This window comes from Psammomys obesus, unplaced genomic scaffold (genome assembly GCF_907164565.1).
Source record: "Psammomys obesus unplaced genomic scaffold, mPsaObe1.curated_primary_1811, whole genome shotgun sequence".
NCBI lineage: Eukaryota > Metazoa > Chordata > Mammalia > Rodentia > Muridae > Psammomys > Psammomys obesus.
The window spans coordinates 2,401,511-2,428,765 of NW_026590062.1; the positions used below are offsets into that span (position 1 = coordinate 2,401,511).

Consider the following 27,255-nt stretch of genomic DNA (forward strand, 5'->3'; position numbering starts at 1 on the left):
TTTCACCATCAGAAGCTTATTTCAATGTACTGCTTGCTTCTTCTAATCTCCCAGTAAGCCGGGAGGACATTGGCACTTTAAGGTTGTGGAGACCACAGAGGAAAATGGGCTTGGTGAAGTCACACAACCGAAGGTGGTAGAATTGAAGCTCTGTTCTGCCTGTCTTAGAAGCTCTCCCTCTGTTCAAAATATCCCACTCTGCAAAATGGCCGTTGTTTGTGCACAGTGAGTGCTGTAAGGGGCCTGGGCTGAGCCTGACAAGAGCACTGTTACCTGTTGATGAGGGAGACCACAGCCACGAACAGCTCTTGGTACAGGCCGGAAGCCATCCCTTCCACACACTCCACACCCGTCATCTTGAGCCCTAGGATGGGGAGAGAGAAATCAGTATCCAGAGATCATGACCTCTCCCCAGGTCAAGGGCATCGATATGGAGTGACCAGGGTCACGGTTTTAGGACAAGGTGCAAACATCCATGGCCCTCATTATTGTAACCTATGTCTCCTTTAAGAGGCTGGGAGAAACAAGGCAGTCTGGGTCCACAAAGTCCTGCGATCCTCTGAACTGGCCAGGATCACCTTGTTATCCAGGCAGAGCAGATAGATGGTGAGATAATATGACTCCGCCAGTGCTGAGGGACAAGCCAGGAGCAGGACAGTGGGGGACAGCAGTGGTCTTCCCTCAGTGCTATGGGATGGGAAAGCTCAGCAGGCCTCAGGCTTGGCTGAATGCAGGGGCTCTAGGGCAGTCCATGAAAGCATCTGGCCTTGATGCTGCACCGTGAAGAAAGGCCAGTCACAGCTCCTGACCTTCCACCCAGTTCCCGGCACAGAATTAGAATCCCTTTCCCCTCAAGAAAAGCACTTCTGCTTGGACGTTCTAGACAGCCTTCCCACAGCCGCTCCCAAGCATTTCCCATCCCTCCTTTATCTCTATCCCCACCCTGGGCTGTTGCTAGGCAACCGACGGCCTCCCAGCATTGATCTGAGGCACACAGGCCCCTTGTCTCCTTAATGTCTATCTCTGAGACCTTTGCTGGACAGACCAACTCGGACTCAAGAAGTGCTGTGTCTGTCCGCCTGCCTGTATGTCAGGTGTGCATTCTTTTCATGCATGTGGCATGTATCCACAGGTGGGCACGGTCCCCCACGGTGGCTCAGGCCCAATCCAAGAGGCCATCCTATGGCTTTTTGTGTCACCTCAGCATCTACCCTAGACCCAGCATCTGCTACCCCCACCCCACTTCCACCACCGTGTTTCTGGTTCAGCAGCGTCCTCCCCTCTCCAGTGACTCTGTGTGTGTGTGTGTGTGTGTGTGTATGTGTGTGTGTGTGTCTGTATGTATGGGTCTAGACCAGAGGCTGAGCCCAGAACTTGCTCAGTGTGCCCCACGGGGCTTCTTTCTCAGTGTTGACATGCACTGCTCAGCCTAGCTTTTGGGTGGCCTCTAAGGATCCAAATGCAGGTCCCCGAGCTTGCATGTCAGGGACCCTCCGCACTGAGTCACGTCCCGGCCCTCACCTATGATTTCCACAGACTCTCTTCCTAGTCACTGCTTGGCCTCCCAGCTGAGATTTCCAGACCCTCCCCGTTAAGACAGTCGTTGCAAACTTTGTGTGCTCATCGGCACCTCTCCCCCACATCCCTCTCAGTCCCAGACACACAAGGCTTGTTCTCATCCCTCACACGGGGACGCCTGCCTCCCCCGCCTGTCAGGATCACCACAAAGACAAGCCGCAATGGAAACACATCGGCCCTTCGGTTACCAGCCAGAGTGAACTGTTTGACCATAAGCACCAGACAGGGAGGAGCCATTTCCTTTTCCCCCAGCTGGCATTCCCTAGCCCTCACACACGTGCACAGAGCAACTCTCAAAAGTCTTAATGGACATGTGAAAACACGGGAGAGCATGGGGTGCAGCTCCTAGTGCCACCACAGCAAGGTGCCGGGCACACAGAGGGCAGCCCTGAGGACATGGTACCTGAGCAGGCTTCCCTGTCCTCCAGGCCCTGGTGCTGAGGCCCCGACGTCATCTGCTGGATGATCTGCCGTAGGTGGTGCTTGAAGGTGGCGGTATTCAGCTCCTCATAATCACAGCCCAGGACCTCGGCGGCATGGTTGGCCCACTCAAACCGCATGAACTGCTTCCGGCCCACTGCACAGAGGATGAGGAAGGGGTGCGGGGTGAGGTGCCAGGCACGGGATGGCCGCATGCCCAAGAACACCTCAGGGAGCCGTGCCACCTTCCCACCTATTTTATGGTTTTCTTTTAAGCCATTAAAGATAGCATAGGGAAGCACCCTAAAAGGAGAATAGGGTAGAATGAGGGTATGTTCACACATGTAATTAGTTATGTGCATACCTGCTACCCTTTGACCCCGGCCTGCCCACTCAACCATGCAGCCACCTACCCAGGTACCTGGCCACACAGCCAACCATCCGACCAACCACCTGCACGTGCAGGACACGTCTGCTGAGCACCTCTGCTGTCAGAGCAAGAGATGCAGCTTACAGACCAGGGAGGGAGGGAGGCAGGAAGCCAGCAGGCAGAGAGGTGAGTGAGGAAACTTCAGGTGGAGAGCATTGAAAGGAGAAACCAAACCAGAGAAAGAGTGATGCAGGTTCTGCTAGGGTCTGCTGCTCAGAGGGACCCTGGGCAGATGTGACAGTGGGCCCGGGCTGCAACCACTAAGGATGAGGAGTCCATACAAAGTCCCTGAGGCAGGATGAGCACCGTCTGTCAAAGACAACCAGCCTGGCTGGAGCACAACAGGGAGGAGAGCAGAAAAGTGACGTCATCAGAGAAACACCGGGAAGCCGTGCTGGTGAATGGGGGGGGGGGGGGGGCGGCATTTAAAACACTTCTGGTTTCATGTAGCAAAGCAAGTGCTCGAAAGTAAAAGGTTTGGTTAAGAGTGGATGAGGAGCCAGGTGTGGTGGCTCATGCCTGTAATCCCAGCATTCAGGAGGCAGAGGCAGGCAGAGCTCTGTGAGTTCAAGGCCAGACTGTCTACAAATAGAGTCCAGGTCAACCAGGGCTACAAGAGAAACCCTGCCTCAAAACAAGCAAATAAACAAAATGGGTGAGAAACCATTGCACGAGATGCTGGGACATCATTTCTAAAGCGCTGTTACAATGAGAAAATGGGGAGGAGACGGGGAGATGGCTCAGCCTGGCAGGTGCTCACCACCAAACCTGAAAGACCTGAGTTCAATCCCCAGGATCCACACGGCAGAATGAGAGGGCTAACTCCTGCAGGTTGCCTGTGCGAGCCCCACAAAGAAATAGATGTCTTGAAATTATTTTAAATCACATGACAAACCGGAACACAGTCAGACAGAAATCATGACGGGCTGAGTGGACTGGTTTTGTGACCTAAATACAAATAACTGACTAATTAAAAAAATCACAATTGCTCCATCCAAGTGTTCTCTGTCTGCAGTCTTCTGGAAAACGTGTTTCTTTCTCTAAAACACAAACCACCGCTGCCTGCGGGCATTCCTCTGTCCCCCACGTGACTGCCAGAGCCCAGGGGGCCAGGCAGACAACCCAGCAATCAGTCTCACGGTGAAATTGGAACCCTGGGAGAGATTCTGCCTGAGACATTAACCAGCGCTACCCAGGGAGGACAGCACATGGTGGCTGCTTGCTGGGTGAGCCCGTGTGCCAGCTCCACAGGGGTGCTCACCCGGAGTCAGCAACGAAGCCGAGGCTCAGGGAGTCAATGAAAACAGATGGCATTGCTGATGAGGGTGGTGATGTGGGGTGTGGTTAGGATGGTGAGCGATGGTGATGGTGGTGGTGACAGTGATGGTGAGTGATGGTGATGATGGTGACAGGGATGGTGATGATGGTAAGTTTTGGTGATGGTGACAGTGATGGTGAGCGATGGTGATGATGGTGACAGTAATGGTAAGTGATGGTGATGAGGTGATGGTGTCAACAATAAGGGTCGTGACAGTAGTGGTTAAAGCTTACTGACCTTGCCTGGTTGACCATGCTACATGTTTAGTTCACCTTGTCCGGACCTGGGGGTCTAAATGAAGAGCCCCGTCCATTGTTTATCCCCACTATTAAATTTTCTTGAGGATCCTAGCACTACTATCATGTGTGCTTGTTGTTGATGATATTTTTGAGACAAGGTCTCACAATTCAGCCCAGGCCGGCTGGAGCTCACTGCACAGTTTAACTCTCAGCACCCCACCTTCCCCTCTGGGGGGCTGGCACTATGGACGTGGATGGTCACTGTCCCTTAAGATGAAAAAAAAGATTCAGAGAATCACCAGACAACAGACAGCTGCCTGTCCATCAAGTGTCACCTTGAAGAAACCTACCACATTAGGACTCAGATCCACACCCCCCCAACAGGGACTCAGTCGTCTCTTAGGTGAGCACATCGTTAGTTCTCTGTCTCAAAGGAGAACCACTGTCAGCTGTCACAGAGAAAGCAGAAATAAACACAACACAGGCGCCAGCGGGCCATTAGCCTCTAATTAGATCCCTTACCTCCCAGGCTAAAACCGCTCTCTCTTTGTTAGAGAGCTGAGCAGGCACTAGAGAGAAGCTGAACGGCCGCCAGGCCTGTTATCCCTTGGTGGGGCTTCCTTCTTCCTGCTCAAGGGGTAGTTGGTGGTGTGAACACACCAAGAGGAGGTGACTTCCTCATTGGTGTCCCCCTCCCCCTCCCCCGTACCACGTGCGTCTGTGCTGGAGTCTCTGCCCTTCTGTGCCCCCGCAGCTACCTGCCCAGTCTCAAGGGGCTGGTGAAGCTGGGGAGCGAGTTGGCAGTGAGGTTCTGGGAGGAGAAACTGGCGATCTGCTGGGCACTCTGTGGCTCCTCCTGACCTATGCGGGAGGAAGGAAGGAGGACATGCCAGGTTCTGCTGAGGGGCCTCCAGCTAGCGAAACCAAAGTAGCCTGTGGGGGATGGGGGTGTCCTTGGCCAGTAGCTTGAGTGCTGAACCCAAACTTGACTCCTCTGCCTTTGCTCTGACTGGGGCAACAGCCCTAGGCGTCCCAGAAAGGCCAGGGACTCAGAAGTGCCATCCGACGGGGAGAGAGAAGGTACTGGGTCATATCACCAAGAGGAGACAGCATCAGATTCCAATTTCTGCCACTGCCATTCCCAGATGACCGCTACTCCGGCAGCTGCACAGTTACCGTGATCCGTGAAAGACCACAGGAGCCCCAAGATCCTTCTAGAAGGGCGCAAGGACTGGGTGGAGATGACCAGAATGCCTAGAGCACGGCCACTGCATCTCCACCTGCAAACTCCAGGGGGCGCACTTTGCCGGGTCCCGGGCAGTGCAGGGCGCTCCCTGCCAGTCTATCAGCTCCTTCAGGAAATGGTTGGGTACCAGGGAGAATGCTAGGGCTGGGGATGAGCATCCCCTCTGGGCATCCTTGGCTGACTAAGCCTACTTCTCTACTGAAAGGAGGTTGTGTGTTATCCCAGTGTCCACTACCAACCCCTCCAAAGCCAGGGACATTGTACTCCCCAGAAGGTTGCAGGGGACAGGGGTTCCCCAGCGGCTGGAGTATCTCTTCCTCCCTCAGTTAACAGTAATGACAGCCACTGACACCCGAGTAGGGCTTACATGCCAGGGCCACTGCTGGGCCTCACCTTGTCCACGCTCACACAACCCTCCAGGAGCACGCACAGATGGAAACAGGCTACCACAACGCATGGCCAAGTTTCCCCTCCAAAGTGCTACAGGAAGTGGCCAGGAGCCTGCCCGCCCTGTGCAGCAGCTCCTCAGCTGTTCTGCCTTCCACAGATGAGCAGAGAACGGAGGGCGCAACCATGTTAGGCCATCCACCGAGGAATGAGTCAGGGAGTGGATGAGCTGTAAGGCTGATGGCCAGCCCTGGCCACTCTGTCCTTGCTTCTCCCTCCCAAGTCCTGGGAAAGAGAATGTAGGAGCACCCGTCTGCCCCCGAGGAGCCAGCCATCTGGACCATCAGCCCACCACCAGGTCTGCAGCAAGCTGAGATAAAAGCTGAAGAGAAAAGCAAAGGGAGCCTGACGGAGGGATGGGAAGGGGCTGTCAGAGAGGGCAGAACTCCTGACTGACAGGGAACAGGGTGGGTCTTCCCCTGCCCCAGGTTGCAGGGGGGTTGACCATACATTCCCGATTCTCTTCTCACTGGCCACCAGAGCGCCACAGGCTGTATCTGACATAGCCCCACTGCACGCTGGAGCACCAGCCATTTCCTGGGTTTCTGGTGAGAAACAAGCCTCTCCCATGGCAGGATTCAGGCGCCCCCACCCCCACCCTTGCTCCCCAGATCACAGTGCCGCCCCTCCTGGTTCCCTCTAGGCTCATGTCGCATATTGTCCCTGGACACTTACCTCAGCATCTTCACCCCACCAAGGTCCCAAGCCAAGGTGGCCCTGGAGAGGCCACCACCCATGTTCAGAAACCAACGGCTAACTGTTTTCCCTTCAAATGATGGAGCCCAAGGAAAGACTCCAGCGGGGAAGCCAACCTCTCAGCCAGCTGCCATCTCTCTTGCTGCCATCTTGTTTATACCCCAGAGGCTACCTGCACATCTGAGTGAGGCCAGGCTCAAAGCATCAGCCACTTAGGCAGGGCAGGGCTGACTTGAGGGTCAGTGGCAGCAGGTGTGGAACAGGGCAGGATGGCCTCAGGGTTGGGTTTCAGTTTCTCCAGTTTCAGTAGAAGGAAAAGTGACTCCTAGGGCTGCAGTCACAGCCAGGTCCATAAAGTGAGGGCCTGAGTTCAGGTCCCCAGCACCATGACAGAAGTGTATTATCAGCCGGCGAATAACATAAAATCCCAGCACGGAAGAGGTGGAGACCAAAGCCCTGGCCAGCCTGTCTAACCAAACAGGAATGCGTCAGGTTCAATGAGAGACATTGTTTCAAAAAAAAATAAGGTGGAGAGAGCTTGGGGGAAGCAGCCGGAAGTCACTCTGGCCTCCTAGGTCGTGACAGCCGTATATACACAGAGGAAAATGATCCCCGTACAGTATCCATGTCACAGCCCAGCTAAGTGTGGTCTCCGAGGGACTTCTCAGAGCCTGCAGCGATTATCTAGGTCCCATCAAACACTGGCCCAGGAAACTCTGGCTCAGCTGAAAGAGCCCCCACGCTTATTCTGTCTATAGAACTACCCGGCATGCAAAGCTTTCAATAGAGAGGACAAAGGGGAAATCGCAGAGAGAAAAGGAAGGTGCGAGGGTAGGTCCTGAGGCTGTAGCCTGTGACTCAAATGCACCTGCAGAGGCAAGGTTTGAAATGGGGAGGGGCAGGGCAGGAGGGAGAGAGCACTCGTACAAGCGCACAAGCACACAAGCGCACAGCTATTGTCTCTGCTCATTGCGGGTTCAATCGCTATCAATTACTGTGACCTCCTGCATTTATTAATAACTGCGTTATTTCTCCTTCCAACAATAGCTGAGCTGTTCCTGAATTACTCAACATTATGGGACTTATTTATAATGCCAGAGCATCTGGCTCCTACTGCCTCACACAGAGATTCATAATTCTGAAGCCTGGGAAGACGGAGGCCACCTGCAGAGACTAGATAAGCCAAAAGGGCTGCGGCCGCTTTAAGAAGAACAGGCGTCAGTCCTCAGAGGCTAAGTGGCCGGGTCAAATCCCACCTCCACCCCTTGGCATATCTGGGCAAAGAAGCATCTAGAAACTGGTGACTGGTAGGAATAGACATCACCCCTTAGGGCTGTGTGTAGAGCTTGCACATCTTGGTGTTCTGGGTGGTGACATTCCTGTGGACACCCAGATGGGGTAACTTCAGACTGACCCCAGCAGGCTTGCTTTGGAGCAGGGTTTCCTAGAGTCTCCAGTGTGCCCTGTGCACTGAGAATCCACAAGAGAAAGAGGAATAGTCCTTGGGGAGCTCTCTAAAACTAACACAACCAAAACTTCAGCGGGCAGCGGCTGACAGGGACTCCTCTTGATGTTGGGATACTATGGGAAGAGCCAGAGGCCAGAGGTCCTAAGACAGTTACGGCATGGCTGTGAAATCTCAAGCAAGAGATGTCCCCTTTCGAGGCGTTGGTGTTTCTATCTGTAGAATGGGTTGGCTGCTTTCCCATTGGGCACTGAAGAGTGAAGTTAGACGCATGATATGAAGCCAGCTACACAGAGGAACAGGCCATGGAGGAGAATGCACAGGGAGTCACACAAGGTGACAGCAGGACCAACAGCCCAGCCAGAGGGACCAACAGCAGATCCACGAGCGACTGGCCCAAGGCCGCTCAGCTAGGAAAGCAGACTCCGGGAGGGACTCGGATATCGCTGGGCCCAGGCTAGCAGCCTTCAGCAGGCTCATGCTCTTTCAGCAGCAGGACCACACGGGTCACACAGCACATCCTTTGAACCTACTTAATCACCACCATCGTTGTTATTAAGCATTATCATAAACATTGTCGCCATCGGCATCACCGTGACCATCATCACCACCATCATCGCCACATCTCAGCCATTGCCACCACAGCACCATCATCAGCCCCACCCTGTGTGGGAGCCAAGCCGTGTAGGTGGCACTGAGCACCCGGCGACCACTGAAGGACACCAGCCTCCACCGTTATTCAGAGAAACAGAGGCTTGAAGTGGCGGGCCTTCCACGACACTCTGGGCCCCAGAGCCTGTGGTGCAGCCTCCACACCCACCCTGCCGGGGAGCTCTGCCTTCCAGCCCCAGCCACTTCAGGGAGTTCATTTTTCAGAAACTTCTAATTGTTTCCATCCCAGAACAGCCATCCCGGCTTAATGAATGAATTCAATATGCTCAGAAAATGCAGAATAAATCCTCGCCTGTGGCCCAGAATAGGCCTGCTGTACAGCTGCTGGGCCAGGAGCCAAGTCACCAGCTGGGGCAGGGTGGACAGGCTCAGATCTGGCCTTGAGAAGCACACGGGAAGAGGGGACAGGAAGGGGCTGGGCCTCGGGAGCACTGGGCCCAAGGATGGGTCGATGGACTCTCCCTGATGCCCAGTCACATGCCAGCCCACAGCTGTCCATCTACCGCGCCAGGGCAGGGCTTCAGGTGGGAAGTCAGACTCCAGGCGTCACATGCAGAGCGAGAGAAAGAGCAGCTGTACAGACCCTGGACACCACAACCCCCGAGCCCAGAGCCACTTCCCTAACTGCGTCTGTTCTGCAGGTTTAGCTGTGTGTTGGAACCCCTGGGCCAACCTGAGAGCTGTTGCCAGCCTGGAACACCCCCCACACACACACACACACATACATACACCCGGCCCCAGCACTGTCACTGTACTTGCCGCAGGCAAACCACGTGGTGTACAAATGCTGAAGGTGCTGTCCCAGGGCATCTGGGGCCTGACATTCTATAGACACAGAGGAGTAGGAAAGAAGGGAGAGAGGGGCACTGGGGAGATGGTGCAGTGGAAAAAACAGCACGTGCTGCTCTTGCACAGGACCTGGGCGAGGTTCCCAGCACCCACACGAAGGCTCACCCCCACCCGTAACTCCAGTTCCAGAGTATCCAACACCCTCTTCTGGTTCCCAGAGTCTCCAGGCACGAATGAGGGAAAACACCCAAACACATAAAATAATAAGCCTAAAAATCAGTAGAAGAAGGGAGAGAGAGAGAAAGGGGGCGTGAAGGGGAGGACGGGAATTCTGGTCACTTTCTGTGGATGTGACAAGTGTCATGACCGAAAGCCACTCAGGGGAGAAAGGGGCACTGCTCAAGTCACCCACTGTCTCCCCTGAGGGCAGCGGGGGTGCAGGTGTGAAGAGGTGTTGCTGGTTGGTGCCGAATCCTTTCAAGTGTCTCTGGTTTTCATAGACATGAAGTGTGAGTAGAACCACAGCTGTGAGACAGCAGGGAGAGAGAGACAGAAACCGAGAGACAAGAGACCAGAGCAAGGAAGGCACTGCCTTTCTTCCATGCTCAGGACATCCTCAGCCTAGAGCGTGTCCACCCACCTCCTCCACCCCCGACTGGACTGCCTCTGTTGCTGTCCAGCAGAATATGGGGTGCTGGGCCCTGTCCAGAAGAAGATGGGGTTCTGGGCCCTTGTCTTTAGTGAAACTGTGCAGCAAACCTCTCGACGCCCTGCATCGCAGCCCCATTTATTCAGGGGCTGGCATCTTTATGTTGGTGATGGGGAGGTGGCAGTGGCCTTGTTCCTCACTTCTTTCCCACCACCAGCCTCTCCTGGGCTTATATATGGTCTGACTGTGCCATATATTAGGCAATGGGTCAGTGTCAAGCAGCCTGGTGAATTTAATGAAGGGCACATAAATTAAACATACTACCAGCCTTCACAAAGAGGCCAAGCCATATAAGCTGCAGACAGAAGCACCCCCACCCTGGCTGCCAGGCTGGATTCTGGTTGCCATGGTCCTCTCTGTACAGTGATGAGGGTCAGCAGGCACAGTGGCACCCAGCTCCACTTTCTGTGGAGATTGATGAGGCCACAGGGATTGGGAGGGTTGATGATAGTCCCAAGTTCCCTCACCAGGAAGGACTTCCTATTGATGAGGTCATATCGGTACTAAGGGGACCTGGGGGGCTGTGAATGGACAGATTAAAGGGGTCAGTCTCACAGGCATGCTGGCGTGGGCATCGCTGTCACATTTTACAGAGGACAATACCGAGTCCCCAAGTTGCCGCAGTCAGGAAGCCAGACTGGTCCGGGAACACACACACCCTCAGCTTAGAGAGTCGCCTTCTGTTCTGCTCAGCTCAGCCTCCCAAACAGAGTGTTGCTGGGGATGTCAGAGGATTGGATGGAACCAAGGAAGGACTCCTACAAATGAGGGGGGTCTCTAAGCACCCAGAATGCAGCTTGGGATGAACACAGCCAGGCAGACCCAAGAGTTCAACATCTCGGAATGACTTTGGGCTTCCGTACCACAGAACATCTCTGAGCTTTGGTATCTCAAGCCACAGGGACCCCTGCTCTGCTCTGCTCTGTCTATCATCTCTGAAAACAAAAAGGTTCAAAGCATGTAAAATTGCTCACCCATCCCAGCTTAGCTGGAGGGAGGGAGTGGTCAGATTCTGGGATGACTTCATTCATGGCAATGATTTTGTGCAAAGAGCCCCGCCTTGGGTTTTAGGTTCATGCAACCAGAGGGCCCAAGATGGAGGAATGGAGGCCAGTTTGTGCTCTAGGAGCAAATAGATTGTCCCCTTGAGAAGTGTCCTTGGGAGGCATGAGAAGACCCTGGCTGGCTTCCATCCCCTCAGCAGGAGCTGGAAAGTGTGGAGTGGGACATCCTGAAGCCACCAGATAAACTTTACAAAGCTGACACTTACGCTACGCCTGAGAAACCAGCAGGACCCAGTAAGCCATACCCCAGACACATGCTGCATCTCTATTCCATGTCAGACAAAGAAACCAAGTCTCAGATAGCCCAGGCTCTGCCTGGGGCAGAGGCCACAGTGGCAATATAGCTACACTGGTATCCAGGGACACTGCTGGGACCTGCTTGAAAAGCCAGACCTTGAAGCTTTTAGCCAACAGAACAAGACAAAGTACATCTCAGAAGAGCACCATAGTCTCCATCAATGTCATCACAAACCTGAGCTTGGAGACTGGAAGCCTCTAGGACATAGGACACCCAAGCAGCCCACATGGAGAGACCTCAGGCTGTGAGCACAATGGAGCGACCCAGTCCAGGCAACTCAGCCTGGGTCATTTCTATCCGCCACCTATAGAAAGCAGCCGCATGGGAGCCTCCTGCCAGGAACCCCAGGGTGGCCATTTGCGGTTATGAGTGCCCCAACGCTTGGGATATAATGAACCGTGATTAAGACCAAGAGCCTGGGGCTGGCTCTCAGAGAGGTGTACCATGTACATGCTGGAGCCCTGGCTTGGAACTCTCAGAGCTTTGCTCACCAAAGGCATTTCACAGCTGAGCCACATGAAGCCCGCCAGCCTCAGTGCCACGGGACAGGATAGAGACCAAAGAAACAAGAGACTCCAGTTCTGGACATACGGGCCATGTGGCTGCTGTGCACCTCCTAACTGCGTAACAGACCCTCATCAGCACTCTGTCATGTGTGTCCATGTCCGTGTGTCTGTGCACCTGTGTACATGTTCGTGTGGAAGCTAGGTCGGCATTGGGCATTCTCCTCAGTCTGTCTCCATCTTGTTCTTGGGGTCAGATTCCTTCACAGAACCTGGAGGTCATCAAACCTACATCACTAGGCCGTCTGGCCGGCAAACCCCAGGGATCCTCCTGTTTCCATCTGCCACCGCCGGGGACACAAACGAGGGCCAGTGCCAGGCCTACGAAGATGGCAAGGATCCAAGCTCAGGTCCCATGCTTGCCTGGCAATTCCTTCACCAGGCGAGCCACCCCGCAGCCCCAGCCCATTTCACAGGAAGAAAACCGAGGCTCCGAGCCCCCAGCAGCCACCTCTGCACTCTTACCCAGTGCACAAAACCTCTCGGGTAAGAGCATCAGCACATGCTGTCACAGTCTGTCACTGCACAAACCCCCACACCCAGCCACGGAGACCCCACATCTTCCCACCCAGACCATGCTGGCTCCAAGTAGCAGAATCCCAGCTTCCAAAGCACAGGCAGGCACAGGCAGGATCCTTGATTAATGAAAATGAGCCTAATATATTTCAGAGCGATCTGTTATGACACAAAGCAGAGACGTTTACACACGACTGTGGATTTTTTAATAGCTGATTCTAGAACAACCCATTATGAAATCTTCCAAAGCAGAAAAATACAGTAAATCACGGGGCAGGGCTTCTGAGCAGACCGACGGTGGCTTTCCATAAAATAATGTAGAGGGTGGGAGGCAGAAGGAATTACTGCCATAATCATGAGTTAATAAAATATTTATAGGCATGGATTTCTCCCCTATCATCCTAGGCATGTCCGTGTGAGGGAAGCCCCTGAGGCTTATCAGAGGGGGTGCCCACCAGTCCCAGGAGGAGAGGGAGTTGGGCTGAGCCCCTCTTTACCAAAGCAGGCTGACTGCTGTCTGGCCCTGGGGTCTGCTTTCCAGTTGGAGGCAAAGAGCACGCCGGGTTGGCATGGGAAGATGAGACAGGTTGCCCACTGGACTGGTCCACAGCTGTGGCCACCTCCTCTGCCTTTTCCTCCTCGTCTTTCTCCTTTTCTTCTTCCTCCTCCATGTCTTCCTCACCTGCCTCCTCTTCATTATCATTATCTACTTCCTTCTCATCCACCTCCTCATCTTCCACTTCCTCCTCTTCATCATCATTCTCTCCTTCCTTCTCATCCACCTCATCCTCCTCGTCTTCCACACCCTCCTCTTCCTGCTAAATAGGTTCAAGACAGTAGGGAGCCTCCTCCAGACAGCCCTCCCCACTGAACGCAGCCTGGAGCTGTCAGTCAAAAAGTCCTAGTCTATCAGAGCCTATAGTTCATCATGTGACCAGTTCTAGCCTCTTCCCTCTCTCTAACTCCTGGGCATGGCCACATCCGCCATGTCTGCACTCAAGGCAAGACTGTCTGTGTTCACCCAGGGACTAGCATTTTTTAGAAGCTACAGAAAATGATGAGAACCCAGAAGGAAATGCACATGACGGCAGAAATGGGAATAAGGTGACATCACCCCGGGGATAAAGAGCCACAGAGTGGGCCGGGAAGGTCCTCCTTAGTGCCTCCATGAGGTGTGTCTGCATTTAGCCTGCTCTAGACTTCTGGCACCCAGCACCGAAAGAGGAGAGGTGGGACTTTGTTATTCATGTCATCAAGATGGCGGGCATTTGTCCCAGCAACACGGCAGTAGGAGAGACAGGAAACCACTGCAGCAGACTAAACAGCAGCATGTACCTAGTCAGCGCCTGTTGTACAGTGCTCACAGTGAGGGCAGGTACACCGGGGCACCGCCACCCAGCTGGCAGTCACAGACCATGAGGACAACTGGCAGAGCCCAGCATGAGTGGCGGGGACAGCGTCCATCCCATGGGCAAGCTCAGAGCCTAGGGCCGCTCTGGCCAGCAGAAGTCACCGGCAACCTAAGCCCTTCAAATCACACAGAAGCAGAGCCGGGGAGATGGCTCAGTGTGTGAAGTCCCTGCTGCACAAGCATGAGGCCCCGAGTTCAAGCACTACATGCATGCGCCAGAGGTAGAGGCCTGTGGCTAGCCTGGGGCTGCAGAGGCAGAGGCAGGAGGGTCCTGGGTGCATCAGCCAGTGAGAGAGCCTGTCTGAAAACCCAGGGAGGACCACACCCGGGGGATAGGTCCTAAGGTGTCCTTTGTCCTACACACAAGCACATGCACTCACATACACCCACACATGCTCGCACATACACACATACACACACACTGCACACAGAGATACACACGTGCACACATACATACACATACATACATACACACATACATACACATGCTACACACATAAACACACATGCATGCATATCACACACATTACACATACATACATGCACACACACTACACACAGACACACATACCACACACACACACACACACACACACACACACACACACACACAATTACAAACAATTCCAAATTCGTGTCCTCAGCCATGGGCTACATTTCAGGTCTCTGTGGCCCGATGTGCCTGGTGACCACTGCCACAGACAGCAGGGACTCCATCCGTGTGACAGGTCCGCACGGACAGCATGGGCTGGAAGGCCAGTGGGGAACCCTGAGATGGGCGTGTGACAGGTAGAGTCTGTCCCCACCCTGCTGGGAGAGAAGCCACACAAATGCCTGCTGCGCAGACAGCTGGCAGGAGGGCCCGTACCTTTGCACGCCCCTGCGGCACCCAGGTGGTAGATGGCCGCCAGCACCCGCCAAATGGCTCGCTGCTCGCTCTCTGAGATGCCCAGCAGCTCCATGGCACCCCGGAGCTGGGAAAACGCAGCTGCTGCCTTCTGCTTGTCTTCAGGCTGAGGGAGAGGGAGAGAGAAACAGGCCATTACTGTAGAGAGACTGGAACTCACAGCTCAGAGCCGAGGTCAGTCTGCAGGGCACACGGTCCGTTTACTGCTGCAGTAAATTACCCACGGTTAAGCCGGGCTGGGTTTGGCAGCCACATTCAGACTTCTGGGAAGGCTGTAAATGTCATTTGCGTCTGCTTTGGGGTGCAGGGGAGGTTTTATCCATTCTTGGAAGGATTTATCAGAGCTCTGATTTGCACTGAGCTCTGGTCTGGATGCCATGATAAAGGAGCCCGAGCTCAGCCCTAGAGCCTCTCAAGGCAGAAGAGAAGGGAGCATAAAACAATGCTGGGTTGGGAGAGCTGTGTGGTAGGCCCCAGGCCTAAGCAGGGACACAGGACATCACAGCGAATGAGGAAAACCTAAGATGGGAGCTGAAAGGTCGATGTGGGAAACTGGCCAAATGAACGGGGGGGACAGAGGCTGGCTGACCAACTGAGGATCCAAAATAGTTATTAGTGAAGGTGGGTGAGGCAAAGAGGGAAGGCAGATAAGGCCTGAGTTAGTCCGGCAGTCAGTCTCAAAAGACACAGATGCGATTCTAAGGAGCGATAGTTTGCAGCCAGATGGTAACTACTGAGACTGGACCCCACTTCTATTTCTGCACCCACAGCAGACATCACTAATCAATCAAGATCCCACAGCAAGCCAGTAAAGCCAGAATTGCTTCAAGGACACCATCCTCTACCACCACACCCCAAGATCTACCTCAGAAGCCGAAATAGTGCCTGTTTGCCATCCTCTATGGGACAAAGAGAAGTTGCCAGAGAATTTGAAGCAGGAAAGAATGGCCCAATGGGTTGTTTATGGGTTATTGAACTTCTCGTGTCATTTTTTTTTCTCAGATTTATAGTTCCAATTATGTTTGACTGAATATTAAAATTAATCTGAAAGTCCTGTGCATGAGCCATCTGGCCAAGGACACACAGCCCAGAAGCCTGGAAGGCAAAGAGAAAGCGAGACAGGAACAGGAACCCTTTTGACAATAACCGACCACAGCAGAATAATGAGAGACCAATTTGTAGCTGATCCAAAAGAGAATTTGGGTGACACGGGGCCAGGCAGCCCTGTTAGAGCTCACAGGTCCTTGAATTGTGTAGAGTTTCATGCCCAGAGAGGTCAGGGCTGATGCCAGAGGTCACACAGCAGATTAGCCGCAGACACAGGACTGGAGGCGTCCCTGGCTCCTGCCCACACTGCTTCCTGTCGACTCCAGCCACCTCAGACGACTGAGCGACATGCAAGGGTCCTCAGCCAGTTGGCCCGACATCGAAGCAGGTGGCGGCGTGGAGAGGGTCGCCTGGGAAGCATTTCCATTAACAGCAGAGGCCTGTCCCACTGCTCAGTCATATTCCTGGGCCACCACAGAACCACAAAGACCCTAGCAACCAGGAGCTGAGCCTAGCAACCACAGCTGTGAGGGAGGGCGCCTCACGACAAGGGCCCGGTTATTTATGAGATTTCAAAGTAGCGGGAAGGACACACAGAGGACAGAGAGTGGGATAATCCTGGCTCCCAGTGTCAGCAAGCACTCGGTTTTGAATAACAGGCAGAAGCCGTCACCTACCACTTGGCCTCGGCAAGAGGAGAGGGGAGAGTCTGAGAGAGCCCCGCTCCTTTCTCTCCTCGCACCCCATGTCTCTTTGGAAACCGAGAACATGAATTAAAAAGGAGCTACAGTTCTCCCCAATGTGATGAGGGACCACTGTTCTTTTAAAGAACTCTGAATAGTGTCCCTGCCCCAGCCTGCTCTTGGGTAAAGACCATGAAACCAGAAATATCCTAGATGAGTTGCACACATCACCCCAAGTGAAGTGGGCAGGAGGAGGAGAAAGGATGATCAGGAGGTGGCGATTCCAGAGCCCAGGGCGGGAGTACTACACAGCAAGGAAAAAGAACAAGCCGGTCTGTGCTCACTCTCGTGTGAGGCTTCCAAACCCACTGCTGAGTCGCAGACGTCAGACCCAGGGGCTGCTCCTCATCTGCCATCCGTCACTGCTTTTAAAGTGTCCGAGACCCGTTAACTCACAAACAGTAACGGGCATCTTCCCGGGGGTGGCTGTCTGGGAGGTCGAGAGCACTTCGCCTCGAGGAGCCTCAGGCTCACCTGACCCAGCAGAGCCACCGCACAGTGAGACACAGGACGCTGGCTGGCTCACGCCATCCTCTTCACAAGCCACCAACGCTGCCCCGGGTGCAGGCCCGGGGCTTCGCTGATTCCTCAGCGCCTCCCACCGTCCCCACTCCAGAAAGCAGAGACTTTGGGGGTTAGGGCTCCAACGCTCCGAGCATGCTCACACCACGGCAAGCGCACAGTGTGTCAGCTGTGCGTGCGTGACGCTCAGTCGGGGAGCGGTGGCCACAGGCGGGCTCGGCCAGTGGGCTTGGGCTGGAGGTGTGTGTGTGTGACCGTGTGCATGTGTCAGTGTGTGTGTGTGAGTGTTGTGCGTGCATGTGTGTGTGTGTAAGTGTGTGTTTCCGTGCAGGTGTGTATACATGTCTGTTGTGTATGTGAGTATGTGTAGATGTGTATGCATGTCTAGGGTACGTGTGTATGTGTCCCTGTGGTGTGTTGACCAGAGACCTTTGTGTCAACACCCAGCGAGGCCGCTGGGTCACATGGACTGGACTCATTCACACTCCCTGGCACATGAGGGCCCCCACCTCCTCATCCCCGGTTGTCATTTGTTTTTGTAACGAGTGCCCTTCTGACTGGGCCGTTCGTGTTTCGTGTTTGGGGGAAGCATCTGCTGATTCCGTTAGTTCAGCACCGGTGGGTATTCTGGTTTCTCATTGGTGCGGTTCTTCGTGCATTCTAGATTCACTCTCCAGATAATCCGCTGCTGCCTTCGACGCTCTGTGAGCCATCTTCTGCTGTGTGCGATGCTCTACAGAAGTTTTGTGGGGCTTGGGGGGGAGGGGATGTTTGTTTTTGCTTGTTTCTTCCGTGGGGTCCCAGGGGGACTCCAGCAGCCCCAGAGCGCCTCAGAGCGTCTGTGGTGCATCTGAGGTTAGTTGTCAAGGAGTGAGGCGTGACCTTCGGTGGGTACGTGGACACCCGCTTGGCCCAGCACCATTTGTTGAAGAGGCTGTCTCTTCCCTGGAGTGTATTTTTGGTGGTGAGTACACAGGCTCGTGCCTGGGTCCTTGATGCTATCCCGGTGGTCAACACGCTGTCCCTCGGCATTTTCACTACTCCAACTCCGTAGATTAACTAGGAATCGGGCGTGGGGAGGCCTCCCAAAGTCCTGTTTCCTCCTTCAGTTTCTTGAGGTTTTCTCTGCCGGGGACTTGCACGCCCCAGGTCATGTTTATTGTGAGGAGTTTGCCGTGTCCGGGCTGAATGGGACTGACTCCCTGATCTTCTGAGTGGTCCCTCACTGGCTATGGCAGGGTTGCGGCCTGGTGTGTGTCGAGGGTGTGTCCTGCCTCTCTGCTGAGGGGCCTGTCTCCCTGAGATTCCCATGGAGTCCAAAGGGTCACAGAATTGTTTACAAAGGACCACACTTTGACTCCCCCCCTTCCTGTTTGTGCCCCTTGTGCCAGCCTTTCTGTCTCACTGTCCTAGCAAGGACTCACCCTCTGTAGTGAGGAGGAACAAGCAGACAGATCTTGCTCTTTGTTTCCATGGGAAGGCGTTCCTCAGTGGGGTGATGGGTTTTAACCCCACAGCATTGTGCTGCTGAGAGGCTCTTCTACCCCGGTCTCCTTGGGACTTTTATCATGAAGGGATGTCAGAGTTTGTCAAAAGCCCTTTCCGCATCTGTTGAGAGGGTCTCGGGACCTGTGCCCTTGATTCCATTCATGTGCTATGTTTATTGATCTGCAAACACTGAGGCAGGCCTCCCTCACCAAATGAAGGCAGCGTCTCCTGACGAATGATCCTTTTGATGTCCTCTTGGACTTAACTTCCAAGCAGTTTATTAAGAATCTGCATCTCCGCCCAGCAGGGACGGGTCCGCAATGTTCTTTTGTTGTCGTTGTGCAGTTTATCTGGTTTGACTCCCCTCTACCCGGCAAACTCCTACCCATCCTTCAAAATTCAGTGTGAGCCAGGCCCAGTGCGCCCTGTCTACAAAGCCTTCCCTGGCTGAGGCCAAACATCTCTTCAAATCATTCTCTGGTGCCCACAGCCCCACCTCTTCCTATGAGTTCTCCTCCCGTATCTCTGCATTCCATGCCTGCATTTCCCACCTCAGCAATAGCCTCGGATGAGTGCCAGAGTCCTGACCCATAACCCCAGTGTCATCACAACTAAATGAGGGCAAAGTAGACCGAGAGAGCAATGTTAGCCACGAACACCCGCTAACCCAGAGCGGGTGGGCTGTTGCTGCCTTTCACAACCCCTCCTGCAGCCCTCACCCTCACCCCCTCATTCCCACCCTCCCCACACCCCACCTCTGCGAAGGACCATGAACAGCCACCAGCAGAGGGCGCCCACCTTTCTCCATCAGCCTCCAGAGCGCCCCCTGCTGGTAGAGCCATGCTAAGCTGTCAGGTCTCATTGGATCCCTTGGAGACAGAGGCAGGGTTGAAGGGATGCATGCCCCGCCCTCTCCCACCACATCCTTCCTTGTCTCACTTCCTCAACCAGCCCAGATCCTACAAAAAGAGGCCCTTCCCCCGCTGCTCCCACTTGATTGCCATTGCGAACTATAGACCTGAACAGAAAGAGACAGTGGGTCACGGGACTCGCCATCACCTCCCACCCTGGCCCTGGGACTGGGGTGCACCCTGGAGGTAGGACACTCACCTCGGACCACACGCCCATGCCGAAAGCACTGCTCTCTGCCATCTGATGCAGGTTCAGCTCCGTCCTGGAAGAGGCGACTGGAAATGAGGGGTTTGCCATGCCCCAAGCCATGGGGCATGAGGTGTCCAGCTGCATGGCCACACCAGACCCCCCCAGCTGCCCCAGGACACCCCTGGCTGCACCTGGCATCCATTGCTGTTTGTATTAGCACTGGATCCCACGCTCCAGCCTCACAGGGTGAAAGAGAGACTAGGGTTCAGAACGGATGGAATGTGTCCAAACCCTTGAACACACATGGCCACTGGGTACCCCAGCCTCTCAGCTCTGAGTAGCGCTTCACACTGGGCCCTCATCATCCCACTGCCTCAGCTGGCCCAGCCTGTCCCAAGGACTCACCTGAGATCTGCGTCCAGTCCAGCCAGCAGCTGAGAGAAAACTTCAAAGTTGCCTTCCCCTTGTGGCTGCTGGGCCACACGGCCTTTCTCTAGGAGCATCGTCTGTGAGGGGGAGGCAGGCAATGTCATGCCAGTTCCTTTGGTCCAGACCTGGTCCCCATAGACTCCACCAGGGTGTCCCACCCCCACACTTCCTGAGGCCTTACCACAGGATGAGCCCCACATTCAGAGCCCCACAAGCAATCAGCCAAACTACGGGATCCTCCAGCTCAGCTCCCAGGAAAGGCCAGAGAGCCATCTTCACTGAAGCCTGCCAGCCTGCTGCACCTTGAGTAGCCTGTGCCCATCCCTGAGGCTCACCTGGAGCTGAGCGGCTGTGACTCGGCCTGTGGCATTGAAGTCCAAGGACATCACCATGGCAAAGCGGGTGGCTTTACAGCTGTGGCCAGTGGAGACACAGCCAAAGGCCCGGAGGACAGTGAAGGTGGCCTGGAGCTTCTCCACTGTCGGGAGACGGAGGTGGGGTGTCACGTGTGCCTTACACAGGGCCACCTTTCTCGAGACCCATCCCTGGGTCTTGGTCCCTTGGGGTGGGATCTGTGACGAGCCCTAGCACAGCTCTGAGTCCCAGTGTCACAGGTAGGACATCTGAGTGACAGCGGTGTGGTGCCCAGGACCCTCCTAACTCTTTGTTAACATCTGAGGGCCAGCAGGGGGCCTGAAAGTCCTGGAATCTCCCCATAGGTATTCTCTGTGTGCCCACAGTGCCCTGTGGGCTGTACTGGGCACCAGGATATACTCCAGCCTGTCTCCCACAGCCACACACACAGCAGAACCAGTCTGTGAGAGAGTCTAGGCCAGCCCTGCCCTCACCCCCCAGCTAAATAAGGGGGAGGGGCAGTAGGCATAGCATCTGAGAGAACTCTGCCCTTGGCAGAGTGCCCACGGGGGGACAAACAGCTGTCTTCTTTATGCCCATCCCTAGAGGTGGTAACAGTATGCCCCTGGCATGGCTCTGACTTAACGACTCGCAGTGCTTCGGACGCACCTGCAGGCTGCAGCAGTGGCCGCAGAGCCACCACCGTTGGGGTGCCGCACTGCTGGGTTCTGGGGGGCAATGCCTCCAGAGCGAACGGACACCATTCTTGGAGGAAGTAAAAATGCTGCTGTTTATCTAGAGCACACAAACGTGCGTGAGCACACGACTACACTTGCGTGCTTTCTAGACGAACGTGTGTGTGGGAGAGAGGGAGAGGGGGGAGAGGAGGGAGAGGAGGAGGAGAGAGACGTCTAGGAAGGCTCCGTGGAGACATATATGATTGAGAGCCCTAGTTAACCTCTCTGATTCTCAAAGCCTTCACCCACAAAACTCAAATCACAACAGCTATGTCTCGGTCCTGTTCAAAATCACAGAGCTCTTGTGGTTGGAAGAGGGCCTGGCACTGGTCCCTGGCGGTGTCCACACTGTTAGCAGTGACCGCTGTCATTATTACGGATGCTGTTAGCTGACGGTCCAGCACGCTGGCCCCACCTCTGCCTGACCAGGGCTGCAGTGCTCTCGAGAGCGCTCTAGCCTTCGGTAGCTGCACCTCCCCTCTGCCTCTCAGCTCTGTGTTTGTCTTTGCTCCTCAGACCCTCTGTACAGTGCAGAAGGCTGTGTGCCTTCCTCGAGGACACACTCCGGAGGAACTGTCAATCTGTCTTGTGGGATGGCTTCCAGCAGGTGGCAGCCAAGCTTCTGCTTCTGGCTGTCCCAGCCCAGGAGCACTGTACAGCCCGGGGGGGGGGGGGGGGGGGCACTATAATGGCCGCCAACGTCATAAGAGAAGGGCATCTTTATCCTGGCAGAGCAGAACTTCCTGGGTCAGTAGCCAACACAGGGCCCTTGCCTATCTGTGCTCGGCGAATGGCAGCTGGGACAAAAGTAGAGAAGAGCCAGCCACCCAGGATCCCTCCCAAGCCACCCAGGACCCCCACATCTCCCTTGACCCCCCCCACAAGATACCCAGGGCCCCTGCCCACCTCCCCTCGCCATCCAGCCATTACCTGGAAGCCACCGTACCTGACACTGTGCTGTCCACACTCCCTGCCAAGCCCACCAGGTGCTCCAGGACCTGCTCACAGCAGGTGGTCTTGCCAGCCCCACTCCGACCCAGTGCCACGATGCTCTGGTCTCTCCGCTGGCTCAGCAGTGCCCAGTAGGCACGCTGGGCCAGGGATGTGACATGGGCGCGCAGGCCATCCTGGCGCCCTCGGGGTACCTGCCAGAAGATGACAGGCATCAGCCTTCCTGCCAGCCTGCGAGTGTCCTCCACAGCTGGCTCACCAGGAGTCCTGGACAACCAATAGGCTCATTAAAGGCTCAACCCAGAAGGGGTTCATTGTATTTGCTCATTAAATCATTAAGCAGGGTTCCAGGTAGCTGGAAAATTGGCATAATTGATTAGTAATATTGAACATGGAGACAGGGGCTGGCTACCAGTTAGTGATGTCTGCCATGGAAACAAACTGAGCCATCTCCTTGGCCAAGAACCTAATTGTGAGCAGTCACTGCCGGGTTCCCATGAAGACGGGGAACAAGGAGGACCCTCAGACGGGGCAGGCTGGTGGCGCATGACGCTGTCACTGCAGAGCGCAGGCTGCAGCTCTCTCCACAGGAAGGTAAGCACATATCACGGGACCAACACCACTGCCCAGGGAACACACCCAAGAGAAAGGAAGGTGTGCTCAAAAAGGCTCTTACGTCATAGGTCGCACTGGACCTAACAGAAAGAACCCAGCCCTCAGGACCAGAGCTTTCCTCCAGGCATCCTAGGGTTGTACAGCGTGTGTCCCAGAAAACACCCCAAAGCCAGGAAAACAGTACAGTAGGTCACACTGTGAATGACTGACATGCTTTACTGCGAATAAATGAAGCGGACAGCAGGGAACGCCCTTGGGTGTGGAGAAGGCAAAGCTACAGGCCCAGAAAGCATACCTAGGGGCTACGGGGGAGGCCGCTGGACGAGGCCGAGCACAGAGAGCCGGGAGCCCTTGCTGGGTGGTGGCTGTCCTGTGGGGGCCATGACAAGCACTGAATGGTCACAGGGAAGGGTTCCACAGAGAGCTGGCTTGAACAGGCACCAGTTGGGCTTCATCAAACCGGCTTTTAAAGGGACAAAGAGATGGATGTGGAGGCACAAGTTACTCAGGAGGCTGCAAGGCCTACCTGGGCTATGGACAGGTTCAGAGCCAGCCTGGACAAGCCAGCGAGGCCATCTCAGAATGTTAAAATAGAGGGCCTGGGTGTGACTCAATGGTACAGCTCTTGCCTAGTACGGGAGTGACCCTGGGCTCCATTACCAGTGCTCATAACCGTCAGACAGACAGATGGACAAACACACACACACACACACACACACACACACAGATACACACACACTTTGGTGTGCAAAATTGTTCCAAAGCCCCAGAAGACCCTGGATGCTAAGGACCAGGGGAAACAAGAGCTTGGCCTGGAGCCCAGAAGGGGGTTGACAGCCTTATCCACGCTGCCCAGGGTCAAGGAGAGGGAGGCTGCTGAGGCAGCCTTGGTTTTGTCAGGTGACCTTGACGGCGTCTACACAGAACCACTTTTGGGGACAGAAAAGCAGAGGAACCCGGGAATGTGGGAGATGAAGAAGGAACAGGAGCTGGAAACTCAAGGCCCCCAGGCCCTATAGTGACACTGAGCCCAGCATAGCCTTGCCTTTCCTTCCTGAGACTTGGGGGAACCAGGGCATATGCCAGAGGGCCCTCCTCATAGCTCAGACCTCAAGTTTGGGGGAACCAGGTCTGGAGTGGCCTAACCCTACTTTGGGCCTTTTATTCTACACCACTTGGAACCAGCACTCAGCAAGTTCTTAAGATGTGAGCCATGGGACAAGGCCTGCCCTACTGGACACAACCTCAGAGCCTGGGGCAGCCAAAAATCCTAGGGTCTGAGCCTGGAGCTCTGGTTACCCTGAAAACGAGTTCATGAGTGAGCTTCAGTTCCTGACCCCCACTCTGTGGAGAATAGATGGTGCAGGCCTCTTACCTACGAGGCCTGCAACGGTGCCTTGGGCCTCCTGCAGAATGCACAGCAGCCCTCTCCAGAGACCCCAGATACACCCCACACTCACATGCATGCTCAGCATGGTCCAACCCCAAGGAGCCCCTCTCTGTGTCCTGAAGCCATCCAGCCAGAGTGCAGGCCACTGCAGGCCTGCCCCCCACCTGATGGCTGTTTGGGGACAGGAGGCTGACCAGGCCAAGACTTCATAGGAGACTTGAGAGGCAGCCGCACTGGGGGAGTGGAAGAGATGAAGCCCAGCGCCCCCTACAGGATGGCAAGGGCAGTGCTGCTCAGGGCTTTCCCTGGGCCCATTTCCAGGTGCCTTTGCGGAGTCTGAGAAGAGAGACCTGGTGCCAGCATCACCTCACGGGACTCCAGTGAGTACAGGGTGGCTTCTCAGCCCTGAGTGACAGGTGGGAGCCAAGATTAGGGAGTGTCATGGCTCCAGAGGCCACAAGTCGAGAAGAGTACACAGAGGATGTGGGCTGCCCACCATCCCCTTATCCGTCTGTCTGCAGTCCAGAGTCTTGCACAACCCCAATGAGGACCTGTGAGTCATCAACACGCCAGTCACACCCAGGTGCCCCTCCCCCACTGGCTTCTTCCAGGCTTATCCTTGTCCACATGTGTCCAGGCCAATCTGGCCATCGTGGGCTTTATGAGCTGTGGCCTGTCTTCCTTCCCTAGAAGCAGGGTCAGCGTTTCCAGGGATGGGCTCGGAGGGCTCCGGTGCGGTCCAGTACTCTCCACCAGGTGGCGCCATGAACCTTTGCTTTCATTCACGATGCCGGCCAAAAAAGGCCCTCTCCACTTAATGGATAATAAACAAACCTCAGGGTAAACAGGGCTTCTCTCTCCACATGCATGTGAATGGATGTATGAGACTCCAGAGCGCCTAGTGCACATTACGATCTGGGAGGACCCACAGCCTGGCGCTTTGCCCCAGCTCCTCTGCTTGCGTGTCAGTGGAACGGCTCTCCAGGTGGGCGTCACACCAGAGCTCACCATTCCCCTCGAGGGAGCAGGAGACCCCACAGCCCTCAGGGCTTGCCAAGTCCCAGATTCTCGTCTTGAGCAAAGCCAAGGCTTCCTCCGGGTGCTGATACTCTGTCACACCCTCCAACGCCCAGGAGAGGCGCTTGCTCCCCCTCCCCCCACACACACCGCGGTCCCACCTCACCTTCCCCGCAGAGGCCACTGTGGTCATCTGGGGCTGCAGGGCGATCAGGTCGGGGCCCGAGCAGGTGTGTGGCAGCTGAGCCTGGTAGCGCTGCAGAAGCGTGTTTAGGACGCTGGACTCGTTGACGCTGACCAGGGACGCCAGGTCCTCAGCCTGGTCCAGCTCGGAGGGGTTGGCCTGCAGACATCAGACAGCGTCTCCTCTGGCTTCCTCAGGCTCTACCCCACCAGCACCACCACTCGCCCTCGCAGATACGTATACACACGAATGCCTGCACGCACACACCCTCATGCCTGCGTGTGCCCACACACTACTTGGTCTTGTCGGTTGAAGGGCATGTGACAAAGGCCAGCACACAGGGGAGTGGCAGCCCTCTCCTGACCTGTCCACCTTCTCTGCTTTTGTCCCCACAGCCTGGATTCACTGCCCTGTGAGGCTGAGGTCTCCAGCCTCTGAGTGAGACCCAGAGTGCACCATGAAGTGGCTTCCGCTGGGCACACGTCCCTTGCTATCATCCGCCTTTTTAAATCCTGGAGAGGGACGCTAGACGTGCCCCGTGACACTCAGGAGTGGAAGTTAGTGGCCAACTACCTCTTTTACCAGAGCATGTTGTGCCTTGATCCCTTAGCGGTCTGCACAGCCCCCTAAGAGAAAGCCGATGCCCAAAGTACGGGCCATTGGAACCTATGCTTCAGTGGCAACCTGCCCATTTAACTGAGTTTCCTGGCATCCAGGATGAAAAGGGAAGCAAGTCTATGGAATGATTTTCAAAAAGCAAAGAGTGATATCTTGCTCAGATCAGGCTACAGCAACAGGGCCCGACAAGCCTGTCCTCGAGAAGAGGCTATAAGATACAGAGAACACCCCCACGATGGAATCCCACCAATAGAGCAATGAGCTCCCGGGGGGGGTTTCCCACAGCATCTCTAGGCATTGATGTACATCTCTAGGCCTGGTCAGGGAAACCTCATGCAGGGTGGGGGGGGGGGGGCAGAGGAGTAGGGAAGACTCACTCGATGAACCTGCTCCTCATCCACCTCAGTGACAGTCCTGTCAGCGTCGATAGAAAGCCGCACCCTTCCCGGTGGCAGGTCAGCTGTCCCCTCATCTGGTTTGAGCACTGTTGCTGTGTGGGTGGCCAGAGAGAGGAGAAAGGGGGAGGAGAGAGGAGAAGAGGGGAGGGTAAGCGAGGGAAGAATCTCTAAACCAGGAAGCTGGGAACAGAACTTGGGACAGGCTGAAATGTTCTGTTGGGGTTCTGTTCATATAAAGAACCTCAACTATGACCCTCTAATCCCTTTGGATGAAGGGCCAAATGGCCCCTTCACAGGGTTCACTTAAGACCATTGGAAAACACAGATATTTACATTATGATTCATAACAGTAGCAAAGTGTCAGTCACACACCTAGGTCAGGACAGGATGCTGACAGCCCTTCCAGCTCCGTGACAGGCGGGACAAACGGATGCCTCTTCTCTGGGACACAGAAGCCCTTCCTAGAATGTATCTTTCGCCTCAACTACTCAACAACTCCCCTCTCGGGAGGGGGGCTCTCTCTGCCCACTGGCAGTTACAGGTCCCACCCTCTTCTCTGCTTCTCCTCCCTTCCTCCTCGCCCCAGCATGAAGTAAGACTGGCTGGGGGCTGGAGGCAGGAGACACACGACAGGAACAGCCTGGCACCCCTCGAGCAGGCCTGAGCCCACTTACCGAGTGTGAACCCGTCCTTCTGCACCAGCCAGACTTTCTGTGCTTCGTACCACCTATCCCCGGAGGCCTGGGAGTGAAAAGGGCATCACCTCAGCAGCAAACACCACCAGCCCTGGGTTTAATGCAAGGACCCCCTGGCTTGAGAGCTTCTCTCGGAGCCACCAGGGATCTTCTCAACTTTCTAATGGAACCTCAGGCACAGCCTGAGAACCTACATGC

The 27,255-nt window shown here is 55.1% G+C and overlaps 1 protein-coding gene across 1 annotated transcript in view; it reads right to left on the reverse strand.

Moving 5' to 3' along the window:
* Myo18b (myosin XVIIIB) overlaps positions 1-27,255 on the reverse strand; it is a gene marked incomplete at its 5' end in the record, with an annotated part of 188,809 nt that overhangs the window by 140,940 nt on the left and 20,614 nt on the right. The window contains 10 exons of the mRNA XM_055605947.1: positions 274-364; positions 1,982-2,155; positions 14,730-14,874; positions 19,679-19,742; positions 20,075-20,175; positions 20,434-20,576; positions 22,136-22,334; positions 25,329-25,505; positions 26,342-26,454; positions 27,037-27,103. Of these exons, the coding sequence (XP_055461922.1) occupies positions 274-364; positions 1,982-2,155; positions 14,730-14,874; positions 19,679-19,742; positions 20,075-20,175; positions 20,434-20,576; positions 22,136-22,334; positions 25,329-25,505; positions 26,342-26,454; positions 27,037-27,103 (1,274 nt within the window). The remainder of the gene's footprint in view (positions 1-273; positions 365-1,981; positions 2,156-14,729; positions 14,875-19,678; positions 19,743-20,074; positions 20,176-20,433; positions 20,577-22,135; positions 22,335-25,328; positions 25,506-26,341; positions 26,455-27,036; positions 27,104-27,255) is intronic.